Source organism: Hemicordylus capensis, chromosome 15 (assembly GCF_027244095.1).
Source record: "Hemicordylus capensis ecotype Gifberg chromosome 15, rHemCap1.1.pri, whole genome shotgun sequence".
NCBI lineage: Eukaryota > Metazoa > Chordata > Lepidosauria > Squamata > Cordylidae > Hemicordylus > Hemicordylus capensis.
Window position 1 is genome coordinate 2,258,742 of NC_069671.1, and position 27,916 is coordinate 2,286,657.

General features: G+C 52.5%; 1 protein-coding gene across 1 annotated transcript; it reads left to right on the plus strand.

Annotated features, from left to right (window-relative positions):
* Positions 1-2,041: 2,041 nt before the first annotated feature.
* On the plus strand, positions 2,042-27,687 carry THOC5 (THO complex subunit 5). The gene is made up of 20 exons (XM_053280471.1): positions 2,042-2,166; positions 4,028-4,153; positions 4,604-4,747; positions 4,884-4,997; positions 6,245-6,342; positions 7,909-8,055; positions 9,553-9,667; positions 11,278-11,410; positions 14,195-14,272; positions 14,729-14,769; positions 15,505-15,604; positions 16,301-16,406; positions 21,563-21,664; positions 21,780-21,876; positions 23,469-23,583; positions 23,733-23,836; positions 23,945-24,032; positions 24,125-24,240; positions 25,050-25,240; positions 27,448-27,687. The coding sequence occupies exons 2-20, from the start codon at positions 4,058-4,060 to the stop codon at positions 27,509-27,511; spliced, it is 2,049 nt and encodes a 682-aa protein (XP_053136446.1). The 5' UTR covers positions 2,042-2,166; positions 4,028-4,057; the 3' UTR covers positions 27,512-27,687.
* Positions 27,688-27,916: the final 229 nt, after the last annotated feature.

The following is a 27,916-nucleotide window of genomic DNA, read 5'->3' on the forward strand; positions in this document are numbered from 1 at the left end:
ATGGCACTGAACTATTTAGGGGAGCGAAATCCATAACTGATTGTGAAGAGCTCCAAAAGGATCTCTCCAAACTGGGGGAGTGGGCGACAAAATGGCCAATGTGGTTCAATGCAAGCAAGTGTAAAGTGATTGGGACAAAAAGCCATAACTTCACATATACACTGATGGGGTCTGAGCTGTCAGTGACTGACCGGGGAGAGATCTTCAGGTCTTGGTGGACAGCTCATTGAATATGTCATCTCAGTGCATGGCAGCTGTGAAAAAGGCCAGTTCCATACTAGGGATCATTAGGAAGGAGACTGAAAATAAAACGGCTAATATTATCATGCCCTTATACAAAACGATGGTGCGACCACACTTGGAGTACTGCGTACAATTCTGGTCACTACATCTAAAGAAGGACATTGTAGAACTGGAGAAGGTGCAGAAGAGGGCAACCCGGATGATCAGGGGCCTAGAGCACCTTCCTTAGGAGGCGAGGCTACAACACCTGGGGCTTGTTAGTTTAGAAAAAAGATGACTACATGCTGGAGGAAAAGGAAATCCAAATCCTCATTTTACTCGTGAAGCAAACTAGTGCGGAAGGGACAGGGGCGTATCTAGGGTAGGGCAGGCAGGGCACCTGCCCCGGGCACCACTTGAAGGGGGCGCCATTAAAAAAATTTTTTTTAAGGCCACCAAAAACAAAATGGCCACCGCACATGCTCAAATGACCTCTGTGAGGCCCTAGGCCATGCCAGGCCTCACAGAGGCCATTTGAGCATGCACGGTGGCCATTTTGTTTTCAGCGGCCATTTTTAAAAATATATTTTTTTTAAAAAATGACCACCGCACATGCTCAAATGATCCCTGTGAGGCCCTAGAGGCCAGCGGGGGGAGGGGGAACCTTTGCAGACCCCCAAGGCCTTTTGGAAGCCCCCCGAAGAGGCCACAGTTAAAATGTTTTTTTTTTTAAATTAATATAAGTGACTGTACACATATTCAGTTTGGCACTATGTACAGAGAGTTTCTTGCTCTCTTTCTCTCATTTTAACTGACTTTCTGAAATACTAGAATATATTCCAAGCAGTGCACAGTTTACTCTGCATATCCTTTATTTTCAGAGTATCTGGGAAAAGGCAAATTCTTCATTTATTTTTGAAACTTATGTAATAGTGATGCTACAATGCATAGTAGAGAATTAGATAGGCACTTCTGTTTAGTTTTCCAAGTACACCTCCACATAGTATTTGCGTATTTCATGAGCCCCAGCATACTGAAATTTGTAGTTTTCCAGCATTTTTTGGTCTGGCTACATCCGCTGCTAAAGTTTTTGAAATATTAAAAGATTAACAAGCTTGACTTGTATTTTTCAGCTGATATGGTAAAGTTATCTGAAAGATGGGTGTCAGATGTTTGGACAGGGGGTGCAATTTCAGTGCTTGCCCTAGGCGCTATTTCCCCTAGATACGCCTCTGGGAAGGGAGTGCTGGAACTCCATCAAAGAAAGCGAGGGTTTGGTTTGTCTCCTCCTGGTCCATTTCCCCCGCAAAAGGGTGACACACACACACACCCCAACTCCAGCTGAAGGCTGCTGCTGCGGCAGGATCCCTGCTGCACTGCTGATCTTGGATGCAAATAATCCAAATGCACCTAGAAGAATCGTGACAGACGGGAGCGAGGCGGCTCGCCAGGGGAGGCTACAGTGTCCAGCTGCTGCTGCTGCTGTTGGACTCCAACTCCCATCATCAGCCCCAGCTGCCATCGCGGCTGGGGGTGATGGGAGTTGGAGTCCAGCAGCCAGGCCAGGATTAGAGACACCGCCGCTTGCCCTTCAGAAGCAACGCTTTACTCCTGCCCTCCCTGCCCCTCGGGACAGACCTGCAAGCGGGCGGGCATAACGCTGAGCAAGGCGGGCTCCCGACATCCTCCGAGGCTTAAACCTCTGCCTGCCATACAAGTCACGACTCGGCAACAGACCAGCGGGGGCGGGCGCCTGAAGGAGCCGCCAGGCGCCACCAGGGGGCGGGAGAGAGGACGCCTCGCGGACGGTCCGGCGCCCGGGCCCGGCTCGTCTGCTCGCTCCCTCCCTCACTTCCTGTTCGGCACTTCCGGCTTGGGGCGAGCGAGCGACCAGCATCTGAAGGCGGCCGGCGGTCTTGTCGAGGGGCTCGTCGTTCTCCTCAGGTGAGGGTACCTGGGGGCTCATGTGGGGCCTTAAAAGCCTCCTCGTCCTATGGGGCTTATGGGGGGGCGGCTGCCCCCCCTGCTCTATGAGGCTTGGCGGGGGGCTTCCCCCTTCATGCTTCGCGAAGGTGGGGCCTTCCTCCTCCTTGCCGCATGGGGCCTATCGGGGGGGCTTCTCCCTTGCTTGGAGGAGGGGGCCTCCCCCTTCTTGCTTGTGGGGAGAGATGAAGGGCTTCTTTCTCCTTGCTCTATGATTTTTTTGGGGGGGGCCTTCCCCCTTCATGCTTTGTGAGGGTGGGGGCTTCCTTCTCCTTGACCTGTGAGGCTTATGGGCGGGGGCTTGCTTATCCCTGCCTTTGGGGGTGGAGGTGGGGCTTTTTTGCCTTGGGGGTAGGGGCTCACTGCAGCCCCCCCCCATTGGAGGGGAGAGTCAGTTGCTCTTCCTCCCCCCCCCCCCGGCTGAATGGAGGTGAGTTGCCACTTGGAAAGGTGCCTCTTTGCTCAGGGGTTTTAAAGTGTGCCGTCGAGTCAGTGTCGACTCCTGGCGCCCACAGAGAAGCCCCGTAGTTGTCTTTGGTAGAGTACAGGAGGGGTTGACCATGGCCTCCTCCCGCACAGTCTGAGATGATGATGCCTTTCAGCATCTTCCTATATTGCTGCTGCCCGATAGAGGTGTACCTGCGGGGATTTGAACCTTCTGCTTGTGATCTGAACCTTCTGCTTGTGATCCTTTTATGGTCTCATCAGAAACTTCAAAGCAAGATGCCCTAAGTTGTGCCTGGACCACAAATAGGAGTCTGTTGGCTGGAGTGCTGGGGTGCTGCCATCCCAGTATAGAGCACCAACTGGTTACTTCCCCCAGGGCTCCTGTGCATTCAAAGTCACCTTGCAGGATCACCTGCACTGAGCCCATAGCTAACTGGAAATAGTATTGGACTCACAAAGAAAGGAAAGATCATGCTATTGAGTCGGTGTTGACTCCTGGCGCCCACAGAGAAGCCCTGTGGTTGTCTTTGGTAGAATACAGGGGGGGTTGACCATAGCCTCCTCCTGCGCAGTGTGAGATGATGATGCCTTTCAGCATCTTACTATATCGTTGCTGCCTGATAGAGGTGTTTCTGGGGAACATACCAGCGGGGATTCGAAATAACAATGTCTTGCTCCCTAGGCAAGTCACTTTCCCGCTGCGGCCTTAGGTGGCTCATTTGGACTCACAGGTTTCTCATATTTGTGTTGATTTTGCCACACATACTCCCAGTGCTTAGCTCTGAGTGGCTCTGTTTTTGTGATGCATATAAGCTGAAGTACAGGCTTGAGATCCTGCAAAGAGCAGTGATTTTAGTTGAGTCTGATGTAAGCCACCTAATGGCACAGTGGGGAAATGACTTGACCAGCAAGCTAGAGATTGCCAGTTCAAATCCCCGCTGCTGTGTTTTCCAGACTATGGGAAACACCTATATTGGGCAGCAGTGATAGAGGAAGATGCTGGAAGGCATCATCTCATACTGCACAGGAGATGGCGATGGTAAACCCTTCCTGTTTACCAAAGAAAACTACATGGCTCTGTGGTCGCCAGGAGTCGACACCGACTCGACGGCACACTTTACCTTTACCTGATGTAAGTGGAGATTGTTTCTACAAAGAATAAAGAAGGAATGGTCTCAAAGGTTATTCTAAAACAGAATTTCCCAACCTGTGGGACTCTCAGTTGATTGCAGCTGGGGATTATGGGAGTTGTAGTTCGGTAACATCTGGAGTGTGACAGGTTGGGAACCTCTATTCTAAAAAGTAGCTTTGCTGGAATCCTTGTGAATTTAATGGCTCATTACCCCCACCCCTGCTTCTTCGTTTGGACCTGCAGGTTCTGCGGTTAAAAAAAGAAAGAAAAAGAATGTCATCTGACTCAAGCAAGAAACGGAAGCCCAAGGTTATCCGCACGGATGGAGGCCCGCAGGAGAGCAAGAGAGGCAGGCCAGATGCTGACCAGGTAGCCTCAGTGGGCAGCAGGGGTCCTGGTGGAGGTCTCTCTGCTAATCAGAGGCTTCTTTGCAAGGGTTAACATAGCATCCCCCCAGTACTTATTGCTGGTGTGTCCTCTGTGGTTCTTTTTAAATTGTCAGCTCCTTTGGGATAAGGATGCACCGTCTCATTTCTTTAGCTATATAAACCACTTTCTGGATCCCTGAGCAGTAGCATACTGGTGTGACGGAGTGTCAATATTTTAGATAAATAACAACACATACATTACTGAACTGTAAGCCATCTGCTGGAGTTTGCAGCAGCCCCTTTGGGTAGGGCCATTTTTTCGTACTTAGAGGTAGCTTGATTTCCTGCTCCTGAGTTGAATGGAGAGGAGTAGGCAGTCATGCTGTGAAGTTGAGGTGAGGGGAGAACTTGCGAGAGTGACATTCCCTCCTCTGACTGTTTCTACTTGCAGGACGCCAGATACTACAGCGAGGAGGCAGAGATGGACCAGCGAGACCCCAGCAAAGATTATGAGCTTTACAAGCAGACCTGCCAGGATCTCCAGACACTTATGGCAGAGATCCAGGAGCTGAAGAGCAAAGGCAGCAAGGACGGCGTAAGGCGGGAGAGGGCAGCAGACACCTTGTGCGGGAAAAGCCTGGCACAACGGGCAGAGGAGAGGGTGGCCGGGCAGGAGCGGGAGGTGTGTGAGCTGCAGGCCAACGCCCTGTTTCCCCCTCTGTGCTGTTTAGGCTGCCGAGATAGAAGAGCGCCGGATCCAGAGCTGTATGCACTTCATGACCCTGAAGAAACTCAACCGCTTGGCTCACATTCGGCTGAAGAAGGGGAGGGACCAGACCCATGAGGTATGCTGGAGGCCAGAGAGCTGGTCTGGTGGTATCAAGCATGACTTATCCCCTTTGCTAAGCAGGGTCCACCCTGGTTTGCATTTGGATGGGAGACTACATGTGTGAGCACTGTAAGGTATTCCGCTCAGGGGATGGGGCCACACTGGGAAGAGCAGGAGGTTCCAAGTTCCCTCCCTGGCACCATCTCCAAGACAGGGCTGAGAGAGACTCCTGCCTGCTACCTTGGAGAAGCGGTTGCCAGTCTGGGTAGGCAATAATGAGCTAGATGGGGCAAGGTCTGACTCAGTAGATGGCAGCTTCCTATGTTCCTATGACTTATAGGGAATCCAGCCGCGGGTATTCTCTAGGGTTTGGAAATAATTGTTCTTCGTTGCATCCTCCTCGGTTAATACTTTTAGTCTCTAGAGGTGAAGGTGTGAGTGAAAATGTGGGCATGGTGGTCCTAATTCTTCCTTACTTGGCATGTAGGAGAATGTTGAGTATTTCAGTCTGATTAATTTAGAATTACAAAAACCGTGCGATCTCACGTATGTGTGACAAGTAATATTCTTATCTGACCATACAGGCTTTTGCATTTTAACCATTGCACTTTTTCACGTGAAGAATGGAAATGCCTGTCTTGTATGGTTAGGAATACAGGAAGCTGCCTTTTACCGAGTCAGACCCTTGGTCTATCTAGCTCAGCATTGTTTGCACTGACTGGCAGCAGCTCTTCAAGGCTGAAAGCAGGAATTTCTCCCAGTCCTACCTAGGGATGCTGCCAGGCAGTAAACCTGGAACCTTCTGCATGCAGGTAAACAGATGCTCTTATGGACCCATCCCTTAAGGGGAATATCTTACAGTCAGTTTTCCCTCTTAACAGGGATTCCCAGATGTTAAAGACTACAACTCCCAGCATCCCCAGCTGCAATGGCACTTGGCTGGGGATTATGGGACTTGTAGTCAACAACATCTTGGAATCCCTGTTAGAGGGAACACTGCTTACAGTGCTCAGACATGGAGCCTCTCATCCAAATGCAAACCAGAGCAGAGCTGGCTTAGCAAAGGAGGCAATTCATTCTTGCTACCACAAGTACAGCTCTCCTCCCTGGCTGAGGAGATCCACATTGTGATTTCACTGAGTCCTTTATCAAAGTGTTCTCGTCGCCTTCTGCAGTCTCGGGGCTTAGCATACATGCTAACTCCACACACTTAGTTCTCAGCTACTCTGCATCTGAATGCTCCCATCGTGTGTCTTGTTTCAGGCCAAGCAGAAGGTGGACGCTTATCACTTGCAGCTCCAGAATCTGCTCTATGAAGTCATGCATCTGCAGAAGGAGATCACGAAATGCCTGGAGTTCAAGTAAGCTCAGCAGGGCAACAAGGTCTGAGGGTGGAAGGGTGGGTCTTCTGCCAGGGAGGTTTGCAAAGGGATGTTGCTGTTGGGCATAAAAGTCTGCTATAATCGCGCCTAGAAAAAACGGTGCATTGATAGAATTGGCCACTGGATTTCATCACCCAGAACTTGAGAGCGCCTTCTTTCTCATGAGCTCTGCTGTATATTAAGATCATCGGGGGAGGTCTGGTTTCAGTTATCACTGGCTCATTTGGTCATGACTCCAAACTAGGTCTTCGCTGGGGTTGCCCCACAGCTCTGGAATGTGCTCCCAAATGAAATCGGAACCTCCCCATGCGACTCATGGAAATGCACCGATTTTTCTCAGGCTTTTAGTTTATAATATTTTACAGTTTTATTGATGGTTTAATATGTTCTATATGATTTAAAGTTCTATTTGTGGTGTTTTAATTTGTAAACTGCCCAAAGATTTTGTATGGGCTGGTATATAGATGCAATAAATATTTTCCCCCAACAAACCAGAAATGTCCCCTATGGGCAGTGGCAGTTTTCTATAGGGTTTCCAAGCCCTGGCTCCCTCTGTTGTGGTTACCTCAGTCAGCTTGTTAGTTTTCCCACTGCCCCTTGTCCCATATGTCCCCTGTAGGACAGGATCGTAGGGAAGCCATCTTCAAGGGGAAGCTGCTGAGTCTTCCTTCACTGAGCCATAGCCAGCCTGGTTATGTGGTCCTTGTGGTGAATGGTGCCCACTCACCCTCTTTGAGGAGGAAGGACAAAGGTGGGCAGTGCCAGACTAGGGATTGACACAGAATTTGATTTGGATTTGAATCTATTCAAGTTGGAACCATCGAATAAGACTGGAGATTCACTGGAATCGTTTCGCATTCGGCCAACCTCGAATCGAATTTGGTCAATACGAGTCTGTTCAGTGGTTCCAACTCGAATAGATCCAAATTTAATTCTAATTCAAATCAAATTCAGTTGAATTTTGTGTACATCCCTACACCAGACCAACAGCCAGGCCTGCCAGGAGAGGCCCAGTCTGTGGGAATCCATGCAACTGGAAGAAATTCTTTGTGCCCCAGAAGACAATTTGCCAAACATGTCAAGTCTATAGAAAAATGTTTTCATCTTCAGTTTTGCACATTATATATATCTTTGCACCTTTTTGGAGGCCCCTGCCTCTTTCCTTTTCCCAGTGTGAAGAGGAGGGAAAGAGGAGGAGAACTGGTCTTGTGGTAGCAAGCATGATGTGTCCCCTTAGCTAAGCAGGGTCTGCCCTGGTTGCATGTGAATGGGAGACTAGAAGTGTGAGCACTGTAAGGTATTCCCCTCATGGGATCCAGCAGTTCTGGGAAGAGCAGAAGGTTCCAAGTTTCTTCCCTGGCAGCATCCCCAAGAGAGGGCTGAGAGAGACTCCTGTCTGCAACCTTGGAGAAGCTGCTGCCAGTCTGTGTAGACAGTACTGAGCTAGATAGACCAATGGGCTGACTCAGTATGTGACAGCTTCCTTATGTTCCTATGAGGCATCCTCCCTGGGCTATGCATGAGATTCTTGGCCCCTTTCTGCAGATCCAAGCACGAGGAAGTGGAGCTGGTGAGCATCGAGGAGTTCTACAATGAGGCCCCTCCAGAAATCAGCAAGCCGGAGATGACGCTTGGCGACCCTCACCAGCAGACGCTCTCCCGTCTCGACTGGGAGCTGGAGCAGCGCAAACGGTGAGTAGGTGAGCAGTAAATCAGCTGCTTTCCAGGTCAAGCACCGAATAGCCCTAGGTGAGCTGCTGTTCCCTTTCTTCGGCCAGGACAATTGGAGAAAAAAATGAGACCACAGGAAAAAAGGAACAGTAAAAGAGCTGTATTAAATATATATCCGGCCTGACTTCTTTAATCTGGCAACTTTTGAACTGACAACTTACCGTCGTATGCTGAAAGAGGACTCCCATACCAGGATTTGGAAGGACTATTTAGCGTTAGTTTCATGATCTCCTCCGTTTATTTCAACTCCCTAACTGTGTTAACCCTTTCCCTCCCCCCATTTTCTTTTTTCTGTGTGTTTTTCCTCATATCCCCACCTTTTTGTTGTAATTATTTTGTTTTAATATTTTAAAAAATGAATAAAACTCTTAATTAGGAAAAAAGTGTATATCCTGCCTTTCCTCCATAGTGAAACTCAACAAATTTATTTGATTTTAATTATTGTTAGGTTTATGTGCCACCTTTCATTAATATAATTTCAAGGTGGTTTGCAATACATATAAAAATAATCCAAAACTATTATATTATATTAAAACTGTTCAAATATTAAATTGGAATAGAAAAAATAGAAATCTAATTAAAGGTTTATGAAACACACACAAACCATGGAACATAACACAGAACAGCAGCAACAACAAGAAGAAAACACTCTTATAAAAGCCTGGGTAAAAAGTTATTGTTTCACTTGCTTTCTAAAGTATAATATAGTTGTGTATTGAAAAACCATGTAGCCTGCCTTTCTCCTAAAGGGTTCAGGTAGCGTTTGTAAATAACATCATATTATTTGAAGTTATTTACAATAACATCACAGCAATTGTAAATAACATCATAAACAACAACAAAGAAACAATACCAAGTCAGAAGAATAAAATACGAATAAAGCATGCCAAAGGAGAATCAAAAACTTTAGGAGAGGTTGGGAAAGCCTGTTGGAAGAGAAGAAACCTCTTTAGCCTGTGTTGAAAAGCAGGTTAGGATGCTGCCAAGTGAACCAGGTCTTGAGGCAGGGAGTTCCACAGAGTGGAAGCTACCACAGAAAAGACCCTTTCCTGTGCTACTGCCCAGTGAGCCTCAGCAGCAGGCAGGCCATGCAGGAAGGTTTCTTTACAAGATCTTATGGGAAGCTTCATATGAGAGGAGATGGTCCTTCAGGGACTCTGGCCTCAAGCGGTTTTGGCTCACCACCTTGGCTTTCTAGCTGTGATTGAATGTCCCACCACCCCTTGCCACAATAAATTGTGCCTAGGGGTGATGGGAGTTGTAGTTTGGCAATGTATTGAGTGCTGTGGTTGCCTGCCCTTCATCCAAATGAACCTGCCCTAAGCCCCCTCAGTTCAGGAAGCCTGTCAAGAAGTGACACCACAAGTCTCGAGAGGGGGTGAGTGTGTTTCCTGAGCTGGCACCTCCCTTCTCTGTAAACCGTGTTCCTCATCAATGATTGGGAACTTTCCTTCCCAGGCTGGCGGAAAAGTACAAAGAGAGCCTGGCCAGCAAAGAGAAAATCCTGAAAGAGATAGAAGTGAAGAAGGAATATCTGAGCAACCTCCAGCCCCGACTCAACAGCATCATGCAGGTATGCTGTCAGCCTGGCTTATTTTCTCTCTGCCTAGAAGTTCTAGCCCTATGATCGAGAGATCTAGAAACACGCTGTCTCCATTCTGCAGTCTGGGATGTGGCCTCCAATAGTGAACCTGTAAGCTGTCAGAGGCCTGAGAATCTGAACTTTTTTTGTTGGAAGGTCACGTTGCTAGTCCTCATTATTGTAGAGGGAAAACTTTAACCAGTATGAGCAGTTTCTACTAAAGGTTTAGGAACTAGGGCAGGTTCTGAGTGGGTCTTCAACACAAGTTCCTGTCTGTTCCTTGGAGCCCTCACTCTCTCTTTCCTTCTATATGCTGGGGTCGGCAAATACAATTCCCATCCTCTGTGGCTGGGGATGATGGGAGTTGTAGTTTAGCAGCTGGAGAGCCAAGGTTGCCTGCCCCTCTTCTATAGGCTGATTTGTTTTCTGCTTTTGTGCTGCCTTAAGTTGTAGGCCAGGGCGGCACAACCTTGGCCCTCTGGCAGATGTTGAACTACAACTCCCATCATCCCTGACTTGGACACTATGATTGGGGGTCATGGGAGTTGTAGTCCAAATCCAGCTGGAGGGCTGAAGTTGTGCAGCCTTGTTGTTGGCTGCCAAGAAGGCCCTCTCTCCAAAATCTAAATTTAACTAAATCACAGAGCTGGACAAGTTTACAGGAATGAGCAGCTTGAATGAACAAGAGAAGAAAAGTTATGCAGAAAAGTTAGCAAGGGTTCCCCATACATCGTTGGACTACAACTCTCATCATCCCCAGCCACAGTGGCCAAAGGCTAAGGATGGGGGATGATAGGAATTGTAGTCCCATTAGCATTTGAGAGCCCCAGAGTTAAAGGATTTGAGGCTTTAGGGTGTGAGAAAAGGCCAGTGAGCAAGAATATAATAGGAGTTTAGGAATGGGGTGTGGATTTTGTTCTCAGACTCTGGGTTTGACACGGAGTGGGAGAGCTGTGCAGTACTGAGCATGAATTGTCCCCTTTGCTAAGCAGGGTCTGCCTTGGTTTGCATTTGGATGAGTGACTACATGTGAGTGCTGTAGGAGATTCCCCCTTGGGGCATGGGGCTGTAGTTCAGTGGAAGAGATCTGCGTGCTTGGAGAAGGTTCCAGGTCTCTGAGTCGCTGCCAAAGGTCCCAGGTTCCCTCCCTGGCAGCATGTCCAGAGGGGGCTGGGAAAGACTCCTGCCTGCAACCTTGGAGAAGCCGCTGCCAGTCAGTGTAGACAGTCCTGAGCTTGATGGACCAAGGGTCTGACTCTGTGTAAGGCAGCTTCCTACATTCCTATGAGAGACATAAAAAGCAGTAATTCATACGATGCACAGTGCATGCATGGAATTCATTTCCCCCCAAATGTAGCAACAGCCTCTAGCTGGGAAGGCTTGTAAAAGGACTGTTTGTGTATTTTTAAAGTCTTCTTTTCTGCCTTTCCAAACTTGCTCAGGGCAGCTAACATTCATTCACGCCTAGCATGCACAATGTTTCTTTATGTATTGGCATGAACTGGTGAGTAACCTAGCAGTGCCCTCTGTGCAGTGCGTTCGGCGCCCAGCACAGCCCTCCGTGTGACCCCAGCTTCTTGGGTCTGGCTCCTTCCTTGCAGGCTTCCCTCCCAGTCCAGGAGTACCTCTCGATGCCTTTCGACCAGGTTCACAAGCAGTACGAGACAGCGAGGCACCTGCCACCCCCTCTCTACGTCCTCTTCGTCCAAGCGAGCGCCTACGGCCAGGCCTGCGGTGAGTACCTGGGGCTGGCTGGACACAATATCCCTTGTTCTGGAGCGGGGAGCAAGATCAGATTTCGCGTCCCCTTGCAGAAAGCGCAGCGGTTGGTTCCTTTTTTCTTTCCTTTTCTGAACCTGATCGGCTGTCAGCTCTCCTCCCAGCTCCTCTGTGTCTCCAGAGGAGGGCAGCGACACTGCCTGAAACTTGAGGAAGCCGCTGCATTAGAAAACAGTCTTCATTTGGAGACTGCTGGTTGGAAACTTGGAGAGTTGTTTCTGAAGAGCCCGTGTCTCTTTTGCATATTTCTGTATCACCCGGCATACATATCTCTGGGCAGTTGACAAAAACATACCAAAATTCATAATACTTGATTGCATAACAATCAAAAGATTAAAAGAATTAAACTGTTTAAAATGTCTCTACCAGTGTAAATTTTCAAACTATTCAACCAGATTAAATGGGAGCATCTTCAGCTGCTTAATCTGAATTAGAGATAAGGAGGCTCTAATTCAGTTTGGAGCACGGTCCAAAGTCCAGGGGCAGTCCTAGAGAAGGCTGGGTTTGGGGTCGCCACTGGATGAGGCCACGGCAGCCACAACCAGACCTCCTCCGATGATCTTAACAGGCGGTGGGATTCATGAATACACTGGGTCCTCTCTTGACACACTGGACCCAAGCAATTCTGTGGCAGGGAAAGGAGCCACCTGGAACCCCAAATCCTGCTCCTGAAACACTCTAACCATAAGCACTAGAAAACTCAGAAAACTAGAACCTCTTTTTCTCTAGTCCACATCATCTGGGAATCCCTGTGACAGGAGACCCTGCTCTTTACCCCAGGGGTTTTCAGCCAGGTGATATTGGACTACAACTCCTATCATCCCTCTGGCCGCTGGGGATGGTGGAAATTGCAGCCCGACGACATCTGGGGACCCACAGTTAAGAACCCCTGCTCAGGAAAAAGAGGTGGGGCCTGTGTTAACGCTAATGGGGTTTTCCAGATGCTGTTGGCTACGACTCCCATCATCCTCAGCCAAAGGCCCTTGCAGCAGGGGGTGATGGGAGTTGTAGTCGGCACCTGGGAATCGCTGTTTTGGGGAACACTGAGTATGCCTGTGAGAGGGAGGGGTTTCTTTTTCAAGTTAATGATTTGAAGCACAGGTTGGATTGAAGGGTGGTTAGTATTGCGGGCTCCCTGGCTGTTCTCCTCCCAAGTCTGCGTGGGGTGAGTGCCGGAGGAGGAGGAGGTGGCTCTCTGGAATCCTGAGCTGGAACCTTGCCAGGTTTTACGAGCAGAAACCCCCAAAGCCCAACCCGTTGTGAAAAGTGCCTAGGCTGGCTTGCATGCTTTGCACTTTTGGTTCAGTCCCTTCTCGTAGAGGCTGAGGGAGCAGGGTTTGGGCCAGCGTTCCCTTGTAGCAGGGACTCCCAGATGTTGTGGATTCCAGCTCTCAGCATCCCCCACTGCAGTGGCCTTTGGCTGGGGATGCTGGGAGTTGGGGTCAGCCTCTGGGAATCCCTGTTACAGGGACCACTGGTTAGCAGGGTTGATAAAAATGGATGGACATTTTTTTAATGGATTTTCAAACATTTAAATTGGATTTGTTTTTCATTTAAATGGATTTTAAAAACACAGTCCATAAAGAACGTAGATCAAAGATCTCATCATGAGTATTAAACATCGCTTCTGTTTATACTCTATGGACATGTTAGCAGCCGTGAATGGGGATGAAAGATAACAGGCCTGATCAGTTCTATGCCGCAGGAGGTGTGCATGCAGCACAGGCACCCACAGCCAAGCCCTTGCCCCCCGCTCTCCAAAAAGGCAGAGCCAAAGAATGCCAATGACTGGATAGAGGATTTGGGGGGTGGAGTAGCTCTGAGCAAGGAGGGGGAGTCTAGTTATACATGCACGGGATGGCGAGTAGGGATGTGCACGGAACCGCGGCGGGGAGGCTCGAAGGCGCCAGGGGGGCTGCTTTAACAGCAGGGGAGGGTGCCGGTGCCCCTCCCACCAGCGTCCGTTTTATTCCCAGCCCATCAGGGTGGCAGCCTACCTCACTGTTGCCCCTGTTGTCCGGATACGACTGGAAGTCTCCGAAATGCTGGCCTACGCAGGCACGTCAGAGACTTCCGGTCATATCCGGACAACGGGTACAACCACCAAGGAGGTACGCTCCCGCCCCGATGGGCTTGGAATAAAACGGACGCCGGCAGGGGGAGAGTGGCGGGAGGGGTAAGTGCACCCTCCCCTGCCATCGAACCTGCGGAACTGCCAGTTCTTCAGACCGGTTCGGAGGCCCATCAAGGGCCTCCGGACCGGTTCCATGCACATCCCTAATGGGGAGCGAAACAGAAAGTGAAACCCGAAGTGAACAGAAGCTATTCATGCAGTCCAGAGGAAACATTTTCCGAGTGTATCCTCTGTGGCTGAAGGGGAACACCTGTCCTGGCAACAGGCCGTCAAAGAGACCCCACCTGGGGATATTTTAATGAAGTTCCTGCACCTGCAGGTAAGAAAGGCATGTGTGCAAAATGCAAACGGTGCGACAAAGAAATGGAAGGCTTGGTTGGTTGCCCGAAGGAAAGCGCATGAACAGGGCGGCTCCTTCCCCTAGAACAGGGCCAGGCCGCCTCTCCAGCTGCTGTTGATGGGAGTTGTAGTTCAGGAGCCGCTGGAGGGCCAGGGCGGCCTGCCTCTGCTCTAGAAGGTTGGCCTGCATTGCCCGAGATCAGGAAGGGGGCCTCCCTTTCCCCCCAGCGGGGGCGGTGTGGTTAATGGCCCCTTGTCTTCCGCAGATAAGAAGCTGGTCGTGGCCATAGAAGGGAACGTGGAGGAAGCCAAAGCGCTCTGCAAACCTCCGGAGGACTCTCAAGGTACGTGGACCTCTCCCTGTGGGGAATGGCGCGTTTGTTTGTTTTTATTGCCTCTGTAACCGGCTTCTTCTCCGAGTAGCTGAGGAAGGTGTGCATGGTTGTCCCCCCCCCAAACACACACACAACACCCCTGTGAGGTAGGTAGGTTGAGCTGAGAGAGACAGGATGGCTCCAGCTCTGCCAGGGAGCGTTAGGGTCCCATGGGGATTTCAACTCAAGCCTGCCTGGTTCTAGGACTCTTACGGTTCCTTGTCCCAGAGGGGCTCGCCATCTCAGGAGAAACATTGGGCAGGGGCTGGAGAGGGCCAGCTGCTCTCCCCACTGCAAAAGGTGCTTCTTGGCCCCCTTTCCAGGCCCGGGTGCTTCTTCCCTTCCAAACAGAGCATTGGGTTGCGATGGCCACACGCCGCCTCCTTGCAGCTTCTCCCTCATTCTCTTCTGTATTTGGATTCACAGATGATGAGAGTGATTCGGACGCCGAGGAGGAGCAGACCACGGTGAGGGTCCCGCCCTCTCCTGGCAGTGGAGGTGGAAGGCAGGCTAGATCGCTTCTGCACACTTGGGCAGGAGTGGGCAGCGTGGTGGGACCTCAGTGGCCGACACGCTTTTCTGCCTGTCGCTCCTGAGCTTGGAAGGTGCCTGAAACGGGGCGCAGAGTTGGTAGTGAGCATGAATAGTCCCCCCCTTGCTAAGCAGGGCTTGGCTTGGCTTGCATTTGGATGGGTGGCGGCATGTGGGCGCTGTAAGATATTCCCCTGAGGGGATGGGGCTGTCGCTCAGTGGAAGAGCATCTTCCTGCTTGCATGCAGAAGGTCCCAGGTTCCCTCCCTGGCAGCATCTCCCTGGGAGGGACTGCTGGGAGGGACTTCTCCAAGGTTTCCCGCGGCCCGAAACCTTGGAGAAGCTGCTGCCAGTCAGTGAAGACAATACTGACCTAGAGGTGCTGCCAGACAGCGTAGACCACGATCCCGGCCCTCTGGAGCTTTTAGACGACAGCTTCTGTAGTCCCCAGCCAGGGATTATGGGAATTGTAGTCCAGTATCTGCAGGAGGGCCGGACTGGTGCAGACAGTACTGAGCTAGATGGAGCCAGGGTCTGGCTGGGTATTCGGCAGCTCCCGATGCTGCCATCTCCCCATCTGCCAATTTGGTGGGGAAGTGCCGCTTGTGGGGCCGTGCATCGGGCCAGGCGGGGAGGGGGCCCGTGCTGAGCCCATGCCTTCCCTGACGCAGAAACGCCGGCGCCCAACACTGGGGGTGCAGCTGGACGACAAGCGCAAGGAGATGCTGAAGAGGCACCCGCTGTCGGTCACCGTGGACTTGAAATGCAAAGGTAGGGGGGCCACAGGCCAGGGGGCCCATTGCAGGGGGTGGGGGTCCCTGTTCTCAGGCGGGGGCTACTTGGGCAAAGACCCCTGCAGTGCGGGAGCCATTCTCCACCGTGCTGACCTCTGTACGGTCCTGCGCTTTTCTCTGCTGCTGTGGATGATGGGAGTTGTAGTCCTCTGGCAGCTGAGAAGGAACCCACAGTTGAGAAAACGAACCCCGGGTTCCCATACTTGGGTCCCCAGATGTTGATGGGGAGGAGAGCTGGTCTGGTGGTAGCCAGCCCTTTGCTGTCCTGGTTTGCATTTGAATGGAAGTTGTAGTCCACGAACATCTTGGGACCCAAGTTTGAGAACCCCTGCCTTAACCTAAAGCTGCATGTGATAGGGGGGCTCCCCCACCATCAGCAGCAGTGGCAACTTATGAACTGGGCCTAAACGTGCACATCTTTGCCAGTTTTGACATCTGACAGCGTGGGCGTGGCTGGTTACCCTTTTCTTTAAAAAACAAACAAAAATCCCTGTATCACTTTTCATCCATGCAACTGATCGGATTCCCCCCTCGGGATGAGTAAGAGGGGTATTTCCCCCTTCAGGGTTGAAACGCGGTGGGAGGCTGCTGCTTTATCCCCCCCCCCACCGCAGTCCATCTCTGGGCATGCATCCCTCTCCCTCTGCTCTGAGCCTCGGCACCCTCGTTGCAGATAGCAGCATGCTCCTGACCTTCTACTACTTGATGAACCTCAACGTCATGACTGTGAAAGTGAAGGTGACGGCGCCTGCGGAGATGACCACGTCGATCAGTGCCGGGTAAGCATTGGAGCAGCGGGGAGCAGCTGAGAACCGGGGTGTCGGGATTCGCGAAGACATAAATCGGCATTGGAACTGTAGCGGCCACATATGTAGCCCCATGGCTGTTCATAGGACTTTCTAGTGTTTTGCTGCAGGAAGGAGAGTTCCACCCATGCAGCTTGGAAAAGGGGGAAGGGGCTGGCTTCTCAGGGAGCAGAGCTGGGCTGGTGGTAAGGTCAAGTGTGCCGCCAAGTCAGTTTCGACTCCTGGCGCCCACAGAGCCCCGTGGTTGTCTTGGGTAGAATACAGGAAGGGTTGACCATTGCCTCCTCCTGAGATGATGATGATGATGTCTGAGATGATGCCTTTCAGCACCTCCCTATATCACTGCTGCCTGATATAGTACCAGCATGGATTCGAACTGGCAACCTTCTGCTTGTTAATCAAGCATTTCCCCGCTGCGCCACTTAATGTGTTTGGTCTGGTGGTAGGGAGCATGGATTGTTGCCTTTGCTAAGCAGGGTCCTCTCCCGCTCTAGCTGCTTTTAGCCATGATGAGGAAAATTGCTGCGACAGTTTGTGCCCGTACCTCCTTCCTTCCATGCCTAATAGCTTCTGGATTTGGAATGGGGCCATGGAGCATGGGGGGGGAGTTAGGACCCTTCCCTACATAAGAACAGCCCTGCTGGATCAGGCCCAAGGCATCCTGTTTCGCACAGTGGCCCACCAGATGCCGCTGGGAGCCTACAGCAAAAGTTGAGGGCCTGCCCTCTCTCCTGCTGTTACTCCCCTGCAATGGGTACTCAGAGGCAATCCTGCCTTTGAGGCTGGAGGTGGCCCACAGCCCTTCCCGTGAGCTGTGACCATGATCCAAATCTCCCCACCTCCACCCAGCCGCTTGTGAAGGAGAAAAAGACATTGGGAGCTCTCTGCACAGAGTTGCCACAGTCCTTCCAGCCTTGCCCTAATATGCCTCTAATTTCTCCCAATTAAGATTGACAGAATCACAGTTGAAGGAGCCTGTATTTGCTTCTCAGAACAGGAGGGGGCGCTGTGGGCATTCTGTTCCCTTTGTGGAAGTGGCGGTGTGTGCCCCGTTTCCTCCCGCATCCCCGGCTTTGCCCCTAACGAGAGAGGAGACCTGAGTGGAAGAGACAGGCCCTGTCTCCGATCTCTCCATTTATCTGGGCTGTGAGACAGGGAGGAGCCTGACGCGAAGGCAGAGTTCATGCGGGTCAGATCGCTGAGCAAACAAATGGCCCTGGCGGCCAGGCACACCCACTCCTGTGTCTCTGCCGATCCGCTCAGCCGGTGTGGCTGAATGCGGAGGCTGCTGGCATCTCATCTCCCTGTCGCGTTGAATTACTCTCTGGCAGACGAATCGCCTCTGTCCCCTCCGGGAGGAGGCTGCCTGTGTTTCCCAGCACCCTTCCCTCTCCCTTCCCCGGTCTCCTGCTCCACGGGTCACCTTGCTGCAAGAAGTGGCACTGATCATCCTTGGGCGCCCGGAAGGGCCGCTTGCTTGGGAAACCGCCTGACGCCATGGCTGCTGAAACTCAGAAGCAGCTGCTTCTCTCCAGCCACATCTAGGGATATAGGAAACTGCCAGATACTGAGTCAGGTCATTGGTCCATCTAGCTCAGGATGGCCCACACTGACTGGCAGCAGCTCTCCAAGGCTTCAGGCAGGAGTCTCTCCCAGCCTGCCCCGGAGAAGCTGCCAAGGATTGAACCTGGCACTTCCTGCATGCAGGTCCTACGGTGGACTAGTGTTCAGACATCCTAAAATACCTTTGTTGAGATATGGCCAACAGAACCGAATGCAGCACTCCACACTGTCGATTTAACAAAAGGCCTGGTAATGTTGCAGTCTCCATTGCAACTGAATTTAGCCATTCACACTTTGGTTGCCAGGGACAGTTCTGCAGGCAAGGCCTGACCTGTGAGGGAATTGTCTCAAGGGAACATAGGCAGCTGCCATATGCTGAGTCAGACCCTTGGCCCGTCTAGCTCAATATTGCCTACCCAGGCTGGCAGCGGCTTCTCCAAGGTTGCAGGCAGGAGTCTGTCTCAGCCCCATCTTGGAGATGCTGCCAGGGAGGGAACTTGGAACCTTCTGCATGCAAGCGGGCAGGTGCTATTTCTTCCCAGGGTGGTCCCCTCTCCTAAGGGGAATATCTCACAGTGCTCACCCATGTAGTCTCCCATTCAGAAGCAAGCCGGGGTGGAACCTGCTTAGTAAAGGAGACAAGTCATGCTTGCTACCCCAAGACCAGCCTATACACAGCGCTGCTTAACCCCCTTCTCCCTCTCCTCCGCCTAACAAGATGTCCTCTTTAGAGTCGCTACACCCATGAACATGTCTTCTGACCTGGATGTTCAGTGGTGCTGTACATGAGGGTTTTCTGTTGTTTACCCAAGTCACTTTTGTGGAAGAAAATGGTTGCATCTGGCAGTCCCTTAAATTTTGTGGATAACTGGATTTCTTTCCTGCTGTGTTGCCATGGGAATAAGTTGCAGCTGAAGAAGAGGGTGGATGTGTGCCCCCCCCCGCCTCATTCTGATTTCACTCTGATCTCTTTGAAATTCAATTTTATATTCCGTTAGTCTGTTCTGTTCCTTCCGTAAACAGGCGGCAGGTTGTCGTCTTTTAAGTGGCAGGTCGTGAATGCCTGCCTGCTTCCCCCGACCCCAGACCCTGCAAACAGGCATAAATAAACCTTACCGTTTAAATGGCAGAAAACCAACCTCAGCAGCTGAGAGTTGGACACTCTCACCAAGTGGGGTGCCCATTATTGAGAATTTAGGGGTGAGCTCTCAACCTTGGGTCTTCAGATGTTGTTGGACTACAACTCTCATCATTTCCTGCCACAATGGGGGACGGCAGCTCCCAGGCCTTGGTTGGGGGTGCTAGCCCAGCATCTTGTGGGGACCCAAGGAATCCCTGGGGGTAAGGCCTTGTAGCAAAGGTCACTTTTGAGGAGGAATTTGGAGACAGAAGTGTCCCCGTGTTCAGAACAGGGCAGCCATGAATGCAGAACAAAAATGCATGGAGATGGGGGAACAGAGGTCCCGAGTAGGGCTATTGCAGGATAGTATGGCACCAATAGGGCAAAGGTACATAGGGAGCTGCCATATACCAAGTCAGACCCTTGGTCCATTTAGCTCAGTATTGTCTACACAGACTGGCAGCGGCTTCTCGAAGGCTGCAGGCAGGATCCTTTCTCAGCCCTATCTTGGAGATGCTGCCAGGGAAGGAACTTAGGATCTTCTGCCAGAGCAGCTCCATCCCCTAAGGGGAAGATCTTACAGTGCTGCTCACACATGTAGCCTCCCATTCAAATGCAAACCAGGGTGGACCCTGCTTAGCAAAGGGGACAATTCATTCTTGCTACCACGAGACCAGCTCTCCTCTGTGCTCGATGCAGATGGGGCCAGAAGACAATCAAGGGTGTGTTGTTGTTGTTTTTTACGTGGGTATTCCTCTTTTTCTGGTTTATTTTTTATTTTTTAATTATCAAAGAACTTCCAAGTTGACGAAACGAGCAGCAGCCAAAGCTGCCTTAACGTTATAGGATTGACGGTGCCCATGAAAGGGCTTGAGGTGGGATTCTCGTGCGTCCTGAGTGGCAGGAGAGAGGAAGTGTTTTGACAGCGGAGTTTTGGGCGGAGGGGAGATGGAGTGAGGGGAGGAGGTCAGAGGGAAAGAGGTTGCCAGGATTGGGGCGCGAGATGCCCAGAGGAGCAGGGGTGGATTTTGGCAGCCTAGCGCACAGGGAGAAGGAGCCTGAGCAAGCTAGGGGGGCACAGATGTGGGAGGAATTGTAGGTCAGTCCAGGGTTGTGTTGCTGCCCGGCGAGGTGGACGGCCAGAGACGGAGAGCGATGGAGGCGAGATAAGCAGCTCAGTGCCGTCTGTGGCAGTGAAGCAGACCGCAGATCTCACAGCTCGGCCTGATCTCAAGGGCTGGCTTGTAGCTGTCTCCTTCCCCGCCCTGACTCTCTACAAAAAATGTGTTGAGCCCCAAGACTTCTCTTCTGTTTGGGGGACATAAAGCCAAGCCCTGCTGGGTCAGGCCAGAGGCCCATCTAGCCGAGCATCCTGCTTCATGCAGCGGCCAGCCGGGTGCATCTGGGAAGCCCGCAAGTGGCGGGGGGGGGAGAAGGGCAGTGCCTCCTTCCCGTTGCTGTTCCCCAGCAGCTGGTGTTCAGGGGCATATGCCCCCTCGGATCCTGATGGGCATAGGCAGCTATTTATTTTCCTTATTCATTTAACGCATTTCTGTGCCGCCCAAAACTTGCGTCTCTGGGCGGTTCACCATAAAAATTACTGGTTATCCAGGCTAGGAGCCATGGATAGCCCTCTCCTCCCATGAATCTGCCTCATTCCCTTTCAAAACAGTCCACACTGGTGGCCATCACCACATCCAGTAGTAGAGAATTCCACAGTTGTGGAACGACACGTTGTGTCAGGAAGGACTTCCTTTTGTCTACTCTGAATCTCCCAGCATTTGGCTTCAGCGGATGACCCCAGGCTCTCATATTATCAATGTGGGGTGGGGGAACGTGCCTCTGTCCCCTCGATCCACAACATGCATAATTTTTAGGCTTCTTTGTTGTCTCCTTCACTGTTAAAATGGAGTTTGGGGGCTCCAAGACGCTGTTAGACTGGCAATCCCAACTTCTGCAACCACAAAGGCTGAAGGCTCTGTCTGTCTGTCTGTCTCCAATAGTGTTCCTTCTAACAGATTTCTAGAGGTTGTGGACTACAACTCCCAGAATCCCCAGCTGCAGTAGATTTTGCTTGGGAATTCTGGGAGTTGCAGTCAACCACCCCTGGGAATCCCTGTTAGAGGGAACACTGGTCCCCAGACATCACTGGGCTACATTTCCCATCATCCCCCAAACACCTGAGAACCCAAGGCTGGGAATCCCTAATTTGGACTGTAGGCGCCTTGGGGCAGGGGTCTGTCTCTTCTGGGGTATGGAATTCTGTACAGCTCTGTGCATACGCAAGCTCCTGTGTGATCGCCTTGCTATGAACCAAGTCTCAGCTGCTGTCAACGAGAAGGAGCTGAAATTGCCCTGGGAGGGAGAGGCTTTTGTTTGTACCAGGAGCTGGAGGTGATGAGGAACGACTCCGTTTCTCATTCCCTTCTCTCTCTCTTCCACTCAGAGACCTGCTGTCCCCCGAGTCCCTCCTCAGCTGCTTGTATCCTGGCGACCATGGGAAGAGGACTCCAAACCCCGCCAACCAGTTCCAGTTCGACAAAGTTGGGTGAGCCTCAAGAGCCGCCTTCGGCTTGCCCGCCCTTCGGCTTGGTGGCCCTCAGGGTTTCTCGGTGCCTGATCGCCCCTGTTCCCTCCCTCCCTCTCTCTGTGTGTCCTTCCAGCATCCTGACCCTGAGCGACTATGTGACGGAGCTTGGCCACCCTTATGTGTGGGTGCAGAAGTGGGGCGGGCTGCACTTCCCCAAGGATCAGCCACAGGTACGTTGCAGGTTGCCGTTGGTGCACCCCGAGACGACGCTTGCCTTCCCCGCTGCTGCTGCCCCGAATGCTCCAAGGAGAGCAAGAGTGACTTCCCTCTCTTGGATCCAGGGGAATAGGGGTGTGTGTGTGGGGGGGGGGGTGTAAGTGGGAATGCACAAAGGGGTATATGCACCCAAGGATTCCACGTGGTACCACCTGGAGTCCTTTGGTGGGTATATCCATCTGCACTTCTGCATAAGAACAGCCCTGCCGGACCAGGCCCAAGGAGGCCCATTGAGTCCAGCATCCTGCTTCCCACAATGGCCCACCAGATGCCACTGAGAGCCTACATGCAGGGGTAGAGGGCATGCCCTGTCTCTCCTGCCGCTGTCGCTCCCCTGCCACTGGGATTGAGAGGCATCCTGCCTCTGAGGCTGGCGGTGGCCTGTAGCCACCAGACTAGTAGCCGTTGATAGACCATGAAGTTAACCAAAGCCCTCTTAAAGCCTACGTGGAAGCTTGCATTCCTATGTGGTAGTGTGAGGGTTAGGCAGCCTCCTCTGTCCCTAAAACGTCCTGTGAATGCTGCTGCCCTTTCCGGCATCCCTTCCTGCGGCCACCTAGAGAGCAGCCAGTAATTCCGGCCCGGGTTCTTTCTAGGACGGTGAGGGACAACCTCCCAGCAACGCTTGGTCCTCAGACTGCTGGGCGACCCTCTTCTCTCCGCTCCCTTTTTAACGGTTTACTGTAGAGGCTCTTAACTGAGGGCCCCCAGATGATGTTGGACAACAACTCCCATCATTCCCAGCTGCCTGGGGATGATGGGAGTTAATTCTGCCCTTCCTCCAAGGAGCGGAGGGTGGCTGCATGCTTCTCTTGCTTCCCCGGTCCTCACAACAAGCCTGCGAGGTAGGTGAGGCTGAGAGATGGTGATTGACTGAGCAGGGATTTGAACCCGGGTCTCCCTGGTCCTAGTCCCACAGCATTGCTTCGACATGGGCTCTGCTTCACAGGTGTGTGCAGGAAGAAAACGGATTCCACATGGAATCCTTTGGTGGAAAGCGATCATTCCTGTATCTGCAGCTGTATCTGCAGCTTCTCTCCCCATTCCCCATGTGCATATTGACTCGGAAGAAAAATGGCAGGAGTTCCTCACCTTGTGGTGACGTTTCCTTCTAAAAATGGTTGCATGAATGCACCCTGTCTCTCTGGCCAGGAAAGGGGTGGACCGAAATCACGAGATTTTGGGCTGAAATGGGGGTTCCCCACCTGTGGCACTCTGGATGTTGCCGAACTACAAATCCCATCACCCCCAGCGACGGCTTCTTGTGCCTCAGGATGATGGGAGTTGTAGTTCAGCAAATATTCTGGAGTGCCGCAGGCGGGGAACCCTTAGACTAGATAATGCTGTTGAAGAACGCAGATCTTGGCTGGGGCCTGTTGTTAAGCGCCTAGCTGGAGTGAGATCGCTTGCTCTCGGTGGCCGCCATGCGCCGCTGAGGCTCTTGGGAAGTGTTCTTACTTTCCCCAGCATGCTTTGCGTCTACAGCGAAGCAGGCCCAACTCCGCTGAGGCCAGGGCTGAACGCCTTCCTCTTGCCTCCTTCGCAGCATCCCGTGGTGGCTGACAGCTCCCTCAGCGCCGGCCACATGGAGAAGACGATGAAATGGCTCCGCTTGCGCTTGGAATCCCGTCTGGCTCTGCACAAGCAGTTTGCCTCCCTCGGTATGTCCCGGCGGCACTCCAAGGTAGTGAATATTACATGCCCAGCTGCCAAGATGCTACCAGTCAGTGTAGACGATGCTGAGCTCGACGGACCAAGGGTCGGACTCAGTAGGAGGCAGCTTCTTATGTTCCTAACTTCTTGGTTTCAGAGCATGGGATTCTCCCAGTCACCAGCGAGTGCCAGCACCTCTTTCCGGCAAAGATCGTGTCCCGTTTGGTGAAGTGGGTGGCCCTCACCTACGAGGACTACCTGGTAGGTGGAGGGCGTTGGAAGAGGCCTGGCCCCAGCTCTCCCCCGCCCTCCCTGGGGGGCTTCCCAGCACTCTGGGCTCACTCCAGCTTGCCCCCCTCCCCACTGCAGGAGCTGTCCTACACGAAAGACGTCGTGGAAGCCGGCCTGGCTGAGGACACGCACCTGTATTACATGGCCCTGATTGAAAGAGGGACAGGTAAGCACGCCGCCCGCCTCCTTTGCTTCCGCCTCGGGGCTGCCCGGCGGGCACAGCCCAGCCGATGACTCTGGCCTCCCTTTGTGTCCTAGCCAAGCTGCAGGCCGCGGTGGTGCTGAACCCGGGCTATCCCACCATGCCCCCCACCTTCAGCCTGTGCCTGAACTGGAAAGGGGAGAAGACCAGCAGCACCGACGACAACATCTGGGTAAAGTGGCACGCCAGGGGAGGGGACGCAAAGCATGGAAGCTGGATTGGGCCCCAGGGCTCTTCCGCTCAGAGTCCAGGGCCGGCTTGTAACGGCTTGACAGGGGAGGAGACCCAAAAGGCACTCCCCTCCCCCTTTCATGTGGGGCACAACCTGCCAGGCTGTTCTAAAACTCCGGTGGGTTTTGGTGAGCCCTGTGCCGGAGAATTTCCCCGTGACTGCAGCCCATGGCTGTGGCTGGTCTTTTCCCTGCTCCGTTACCCCTTAATCAGAGGTGCTCTTACCCCAGGTCTTCGGGGCCAAAGTCCAGGGCCCCCCAATAGCCTTTAGTCTGTCCTGGGTGGTGTGGTCTGTGCCCTCGGGCCTGTGTGTTCGAAAAACGACGCTTAGCTTGCAGGTGGGGTGGGGCGGGGGCTCCAAAGGCCTTTAGGTCCGGGCTCCAAAATCACCGAGGTGCACCTCTGCCCTTAATGGCACGCAGACCTCCCCTAGCTTGCTTCCGTGTAGGATCCGTTGGAAGGATTGTGCCTGTATGGGATGAAGAATTGGGATTGGGCCTGAGCTCGGGGGTAGACGTACTCCTTTGGGGTGCTGTGGGGGGTCTGATACGGAAGCCGGGCAGCAGTGGGGGGCTGCTGAAAGGGAAGTCCCTCGGATTCTGTCTCCAAGCACGAACTCATCCCTCTGCTAAGCAGGGTCTGCCCTGGTGTGCTTTTGCATGGGTGACTCCCGGTGAGCCCCCGTTGCAGGGGGTCTGCGTAGACGTCTCTTGAGGGGCTGACTCCTCTGGCTCCCTTTCCTCCTTGCAGGCCATGGAGAGCGAGGTCAACGTCTACTACAAGGAGCTCTTCGGGCCGAAGCCCGGCCACCAGCTCCTGACCAACCAGCTGCAGCGCCTGTGCGTCGTCCTGGACGTCTACCTGGAGACAGAGACCCACGACAACAGCGTGGAAGGCCCCAAGGAGTTCCCCCAGGAGAAGATGTGTCTGCGCCTGGTCAGGTGAGAGCAGGCCCTGCTGGGCCGCATGTCGCCCCACATCTAGACCAGGGCTGCCCAGATCTTGCCGGACTACAACTCCCATCATCCCTGGCCAAAGGGGGCACTGTGGTCCAGGAACATCTGGGGGCCCAGGTGTGAGCATCCCTGGTCGAAAGCGGAGCCAGCTCAGACAAGGAGGTCTTGTGGGGTCATCGGAAGAGTCGCAGGCTCAGGCTTTGGCTGGTCCCCTCCCCTCTTGCCTGTGGGCTTCCCAGAGGCATCTGGTGGACCACTGTGCGAAACAGGATGCTGGACTAGATGGGCCTCCTTGGGCCTGATCCAGCACCGTGATGTAAACAGGTTACGTTGGGTCAAACATAAGTTCCTTTGTTCTTATGAGTCTTTGGAGGAGGCGGTCTAGAAGAACATTTTTAATAAATAAATAAAGTAGGCCTCTTGGTCTTTGAAGTTTTCTGGAAGCATCGCCTGCATGCGCTTGGGCCTGTTCTCACTCCCTTGAGGACTAGAACCTTGAAGGCTTTGCTTTTGTTCTTAACTTGAATGTTTCACAGTGCTGGGTCCTGGGCCCAGGACTCCAGAAAGATAGGGCTATGAAAATTAAACGAAGAACTGCTGGATCAGGCCCAAGGAGGCCCATCTAGTCCAGCATCCTGTTTCCCACAGTGGCTCAACAGATGCCTCTGGGAAGCCCATAAGCAAGAGACGAAGGAATGCCCCCTCTCCTGCTGTTACTCCCCTGCATCTGGTATTCAGAGGCGTCCTGCCTCTGAGGCTGGAGGTGGCCTATAGCCCTCAAATTAGTAGCCATTGATCGACCTCTCCTCCACGAAGTTCTCCAAACCTCTCTTAAAGCCATCCAGGTGGTGGGCTGCCACCACATCTTGTGGCAGGGAATTCCACAAGCTTTTCCAAAGAATTCCCAGTTTCCCCAGAGTTCTCCCTTCTCCCACTGGGCCTGTGCCATGGCATGGTGGCCTTCCAGTCCTGGCTGCTTCTCCTTGCCTTCTCCTCTGTCCTCTCCCTCCTTGTGCAGCCAGCAGCCTCACGTGGCATTTCTGCTCTGCCTGCCTGCAGAGAGCTGCTGCTCTCCTCCCCGTTCCCGCCAGGGGCCTTTCTCTCCAGGAGGCAGCCAGAGTTTTCTCTCAACCCAGGGCTTTGATCTTGGCTCCGGTCTCTCTCAGGGAGGGCTGCCACCAATTTCATCTTGACTTTTTCGGGCCGCGTCTCAGGCGCCTCCACAAGCGGAGCGTATTCCCTGCTCTGATGTGCTGCCTCTTGATCTCCGCTTCTCTTTGACAGAGGCACCAAGCGGCAAAGAAGAGACTGCCTTTTGTCTCTGATCAAATGGGTTGGGAGGGGATGTGTGTGTCTCTGAAACAGGGAAGGAGAAATCGGAGATCTACAAGCAGTTCAGGGAGGAGAGCAGGCCTTGTGGCTGCAAGCATGAATTGTCCCCTTTGCTAAGCAGGGTCCACCCTGGTTTGCATTTGAATGGGGGATTGCATGTGTCAGAGCTGTAAGATATTGCCCTCAGGGGATGGGCTGCTCTGGGAAGAGCACCTGCCTGCTTGCAATGCAGAAGGTCCCAAGTTCCCTCCCTGGCAGCATCTCCAAGAGAGGGCTGAGAGAGAGACTCCTGCCTGCAACCTTGGAGAGGCTGCTGCCTGTCTGAGTGGGCAATACTGAGCTAGATACTTGGGGTTTAAAATGAAGTCTACATTATTCTGAGGAATCTGGTGCCGTAGATTCCATACGATTTCCGATTCCTTGATCGGAACAGCACAACAGCAGAGATGCAGAATTCTGGTCTCCTTGTACTGGACGGTCGTGTGCTTTGCTTATGTGTGGTTGCTTTAAGCAGAACAAACGTCTCTTCCAGTTAAAAGATGGGACTGTGTTCACTTCTCTCGCCTGGCTTCCTGATCCAATCTGCTTTTTATGTCTGGTCTGTTCAGCTGCAGGCTCTTAGGAGCGGAGGCCCTTTTAAGCCGAAAGCTCTGCAGAGCACGGCAGCAGTTGGGCTCAGGCTGGTCAAGGCCGCTGGGTTCTACTGCAGTGCCAATTTCTGATATCTCTTCAGCTACTTTATTAAGAAGCCTTATCAGTATTCACAGTGGGTTATTTTTTTAAAGAGGCCCAGAGCCTTCTGATAACAGCCTTTGAAATTCAAAATTCTCTCTCTCCTCACTTTCCCCCTTCCATTTCAGAGGGCCTAGTCGGATGAAGCCGTTCAAATTCAACTATCCTCAGGGCTTCTTCAGCCACCGTTGACCCTGCGGCTGGGATCGTCGTCCTGTGCCCAAAGGAAGAGTCTGCATCCGGAGTTCATCTCGCCCGAGTTCCAGCCCGCCAGCCCCCGTGGCTTATCCATTCCACTGTCTGTGCAGTAGAGGTAGTTTGGGAAGAATTAAAATCTGGACGGGGGAAGAAACCTTTCTAAACGCCAAGTTTGTGTTGATTTATTTTGTTGTTCAGACACCTCACCAAGAAGGCTTAGGGTGGGGAGTTCTCAACCTGGGGTCTGAGAGGGTGTTGCACGACCAATCCCATCATCCCCAGAACCCCTGGGTTAGGGAAATGGCTGTTTGAGCCAACGAAAAGGAAAGACGGAAGGGTGCAGGACTGGAAAGAGGAGACATCAAAGGTGCAGAGAGGATGGATATTGAGCCAGAGGGT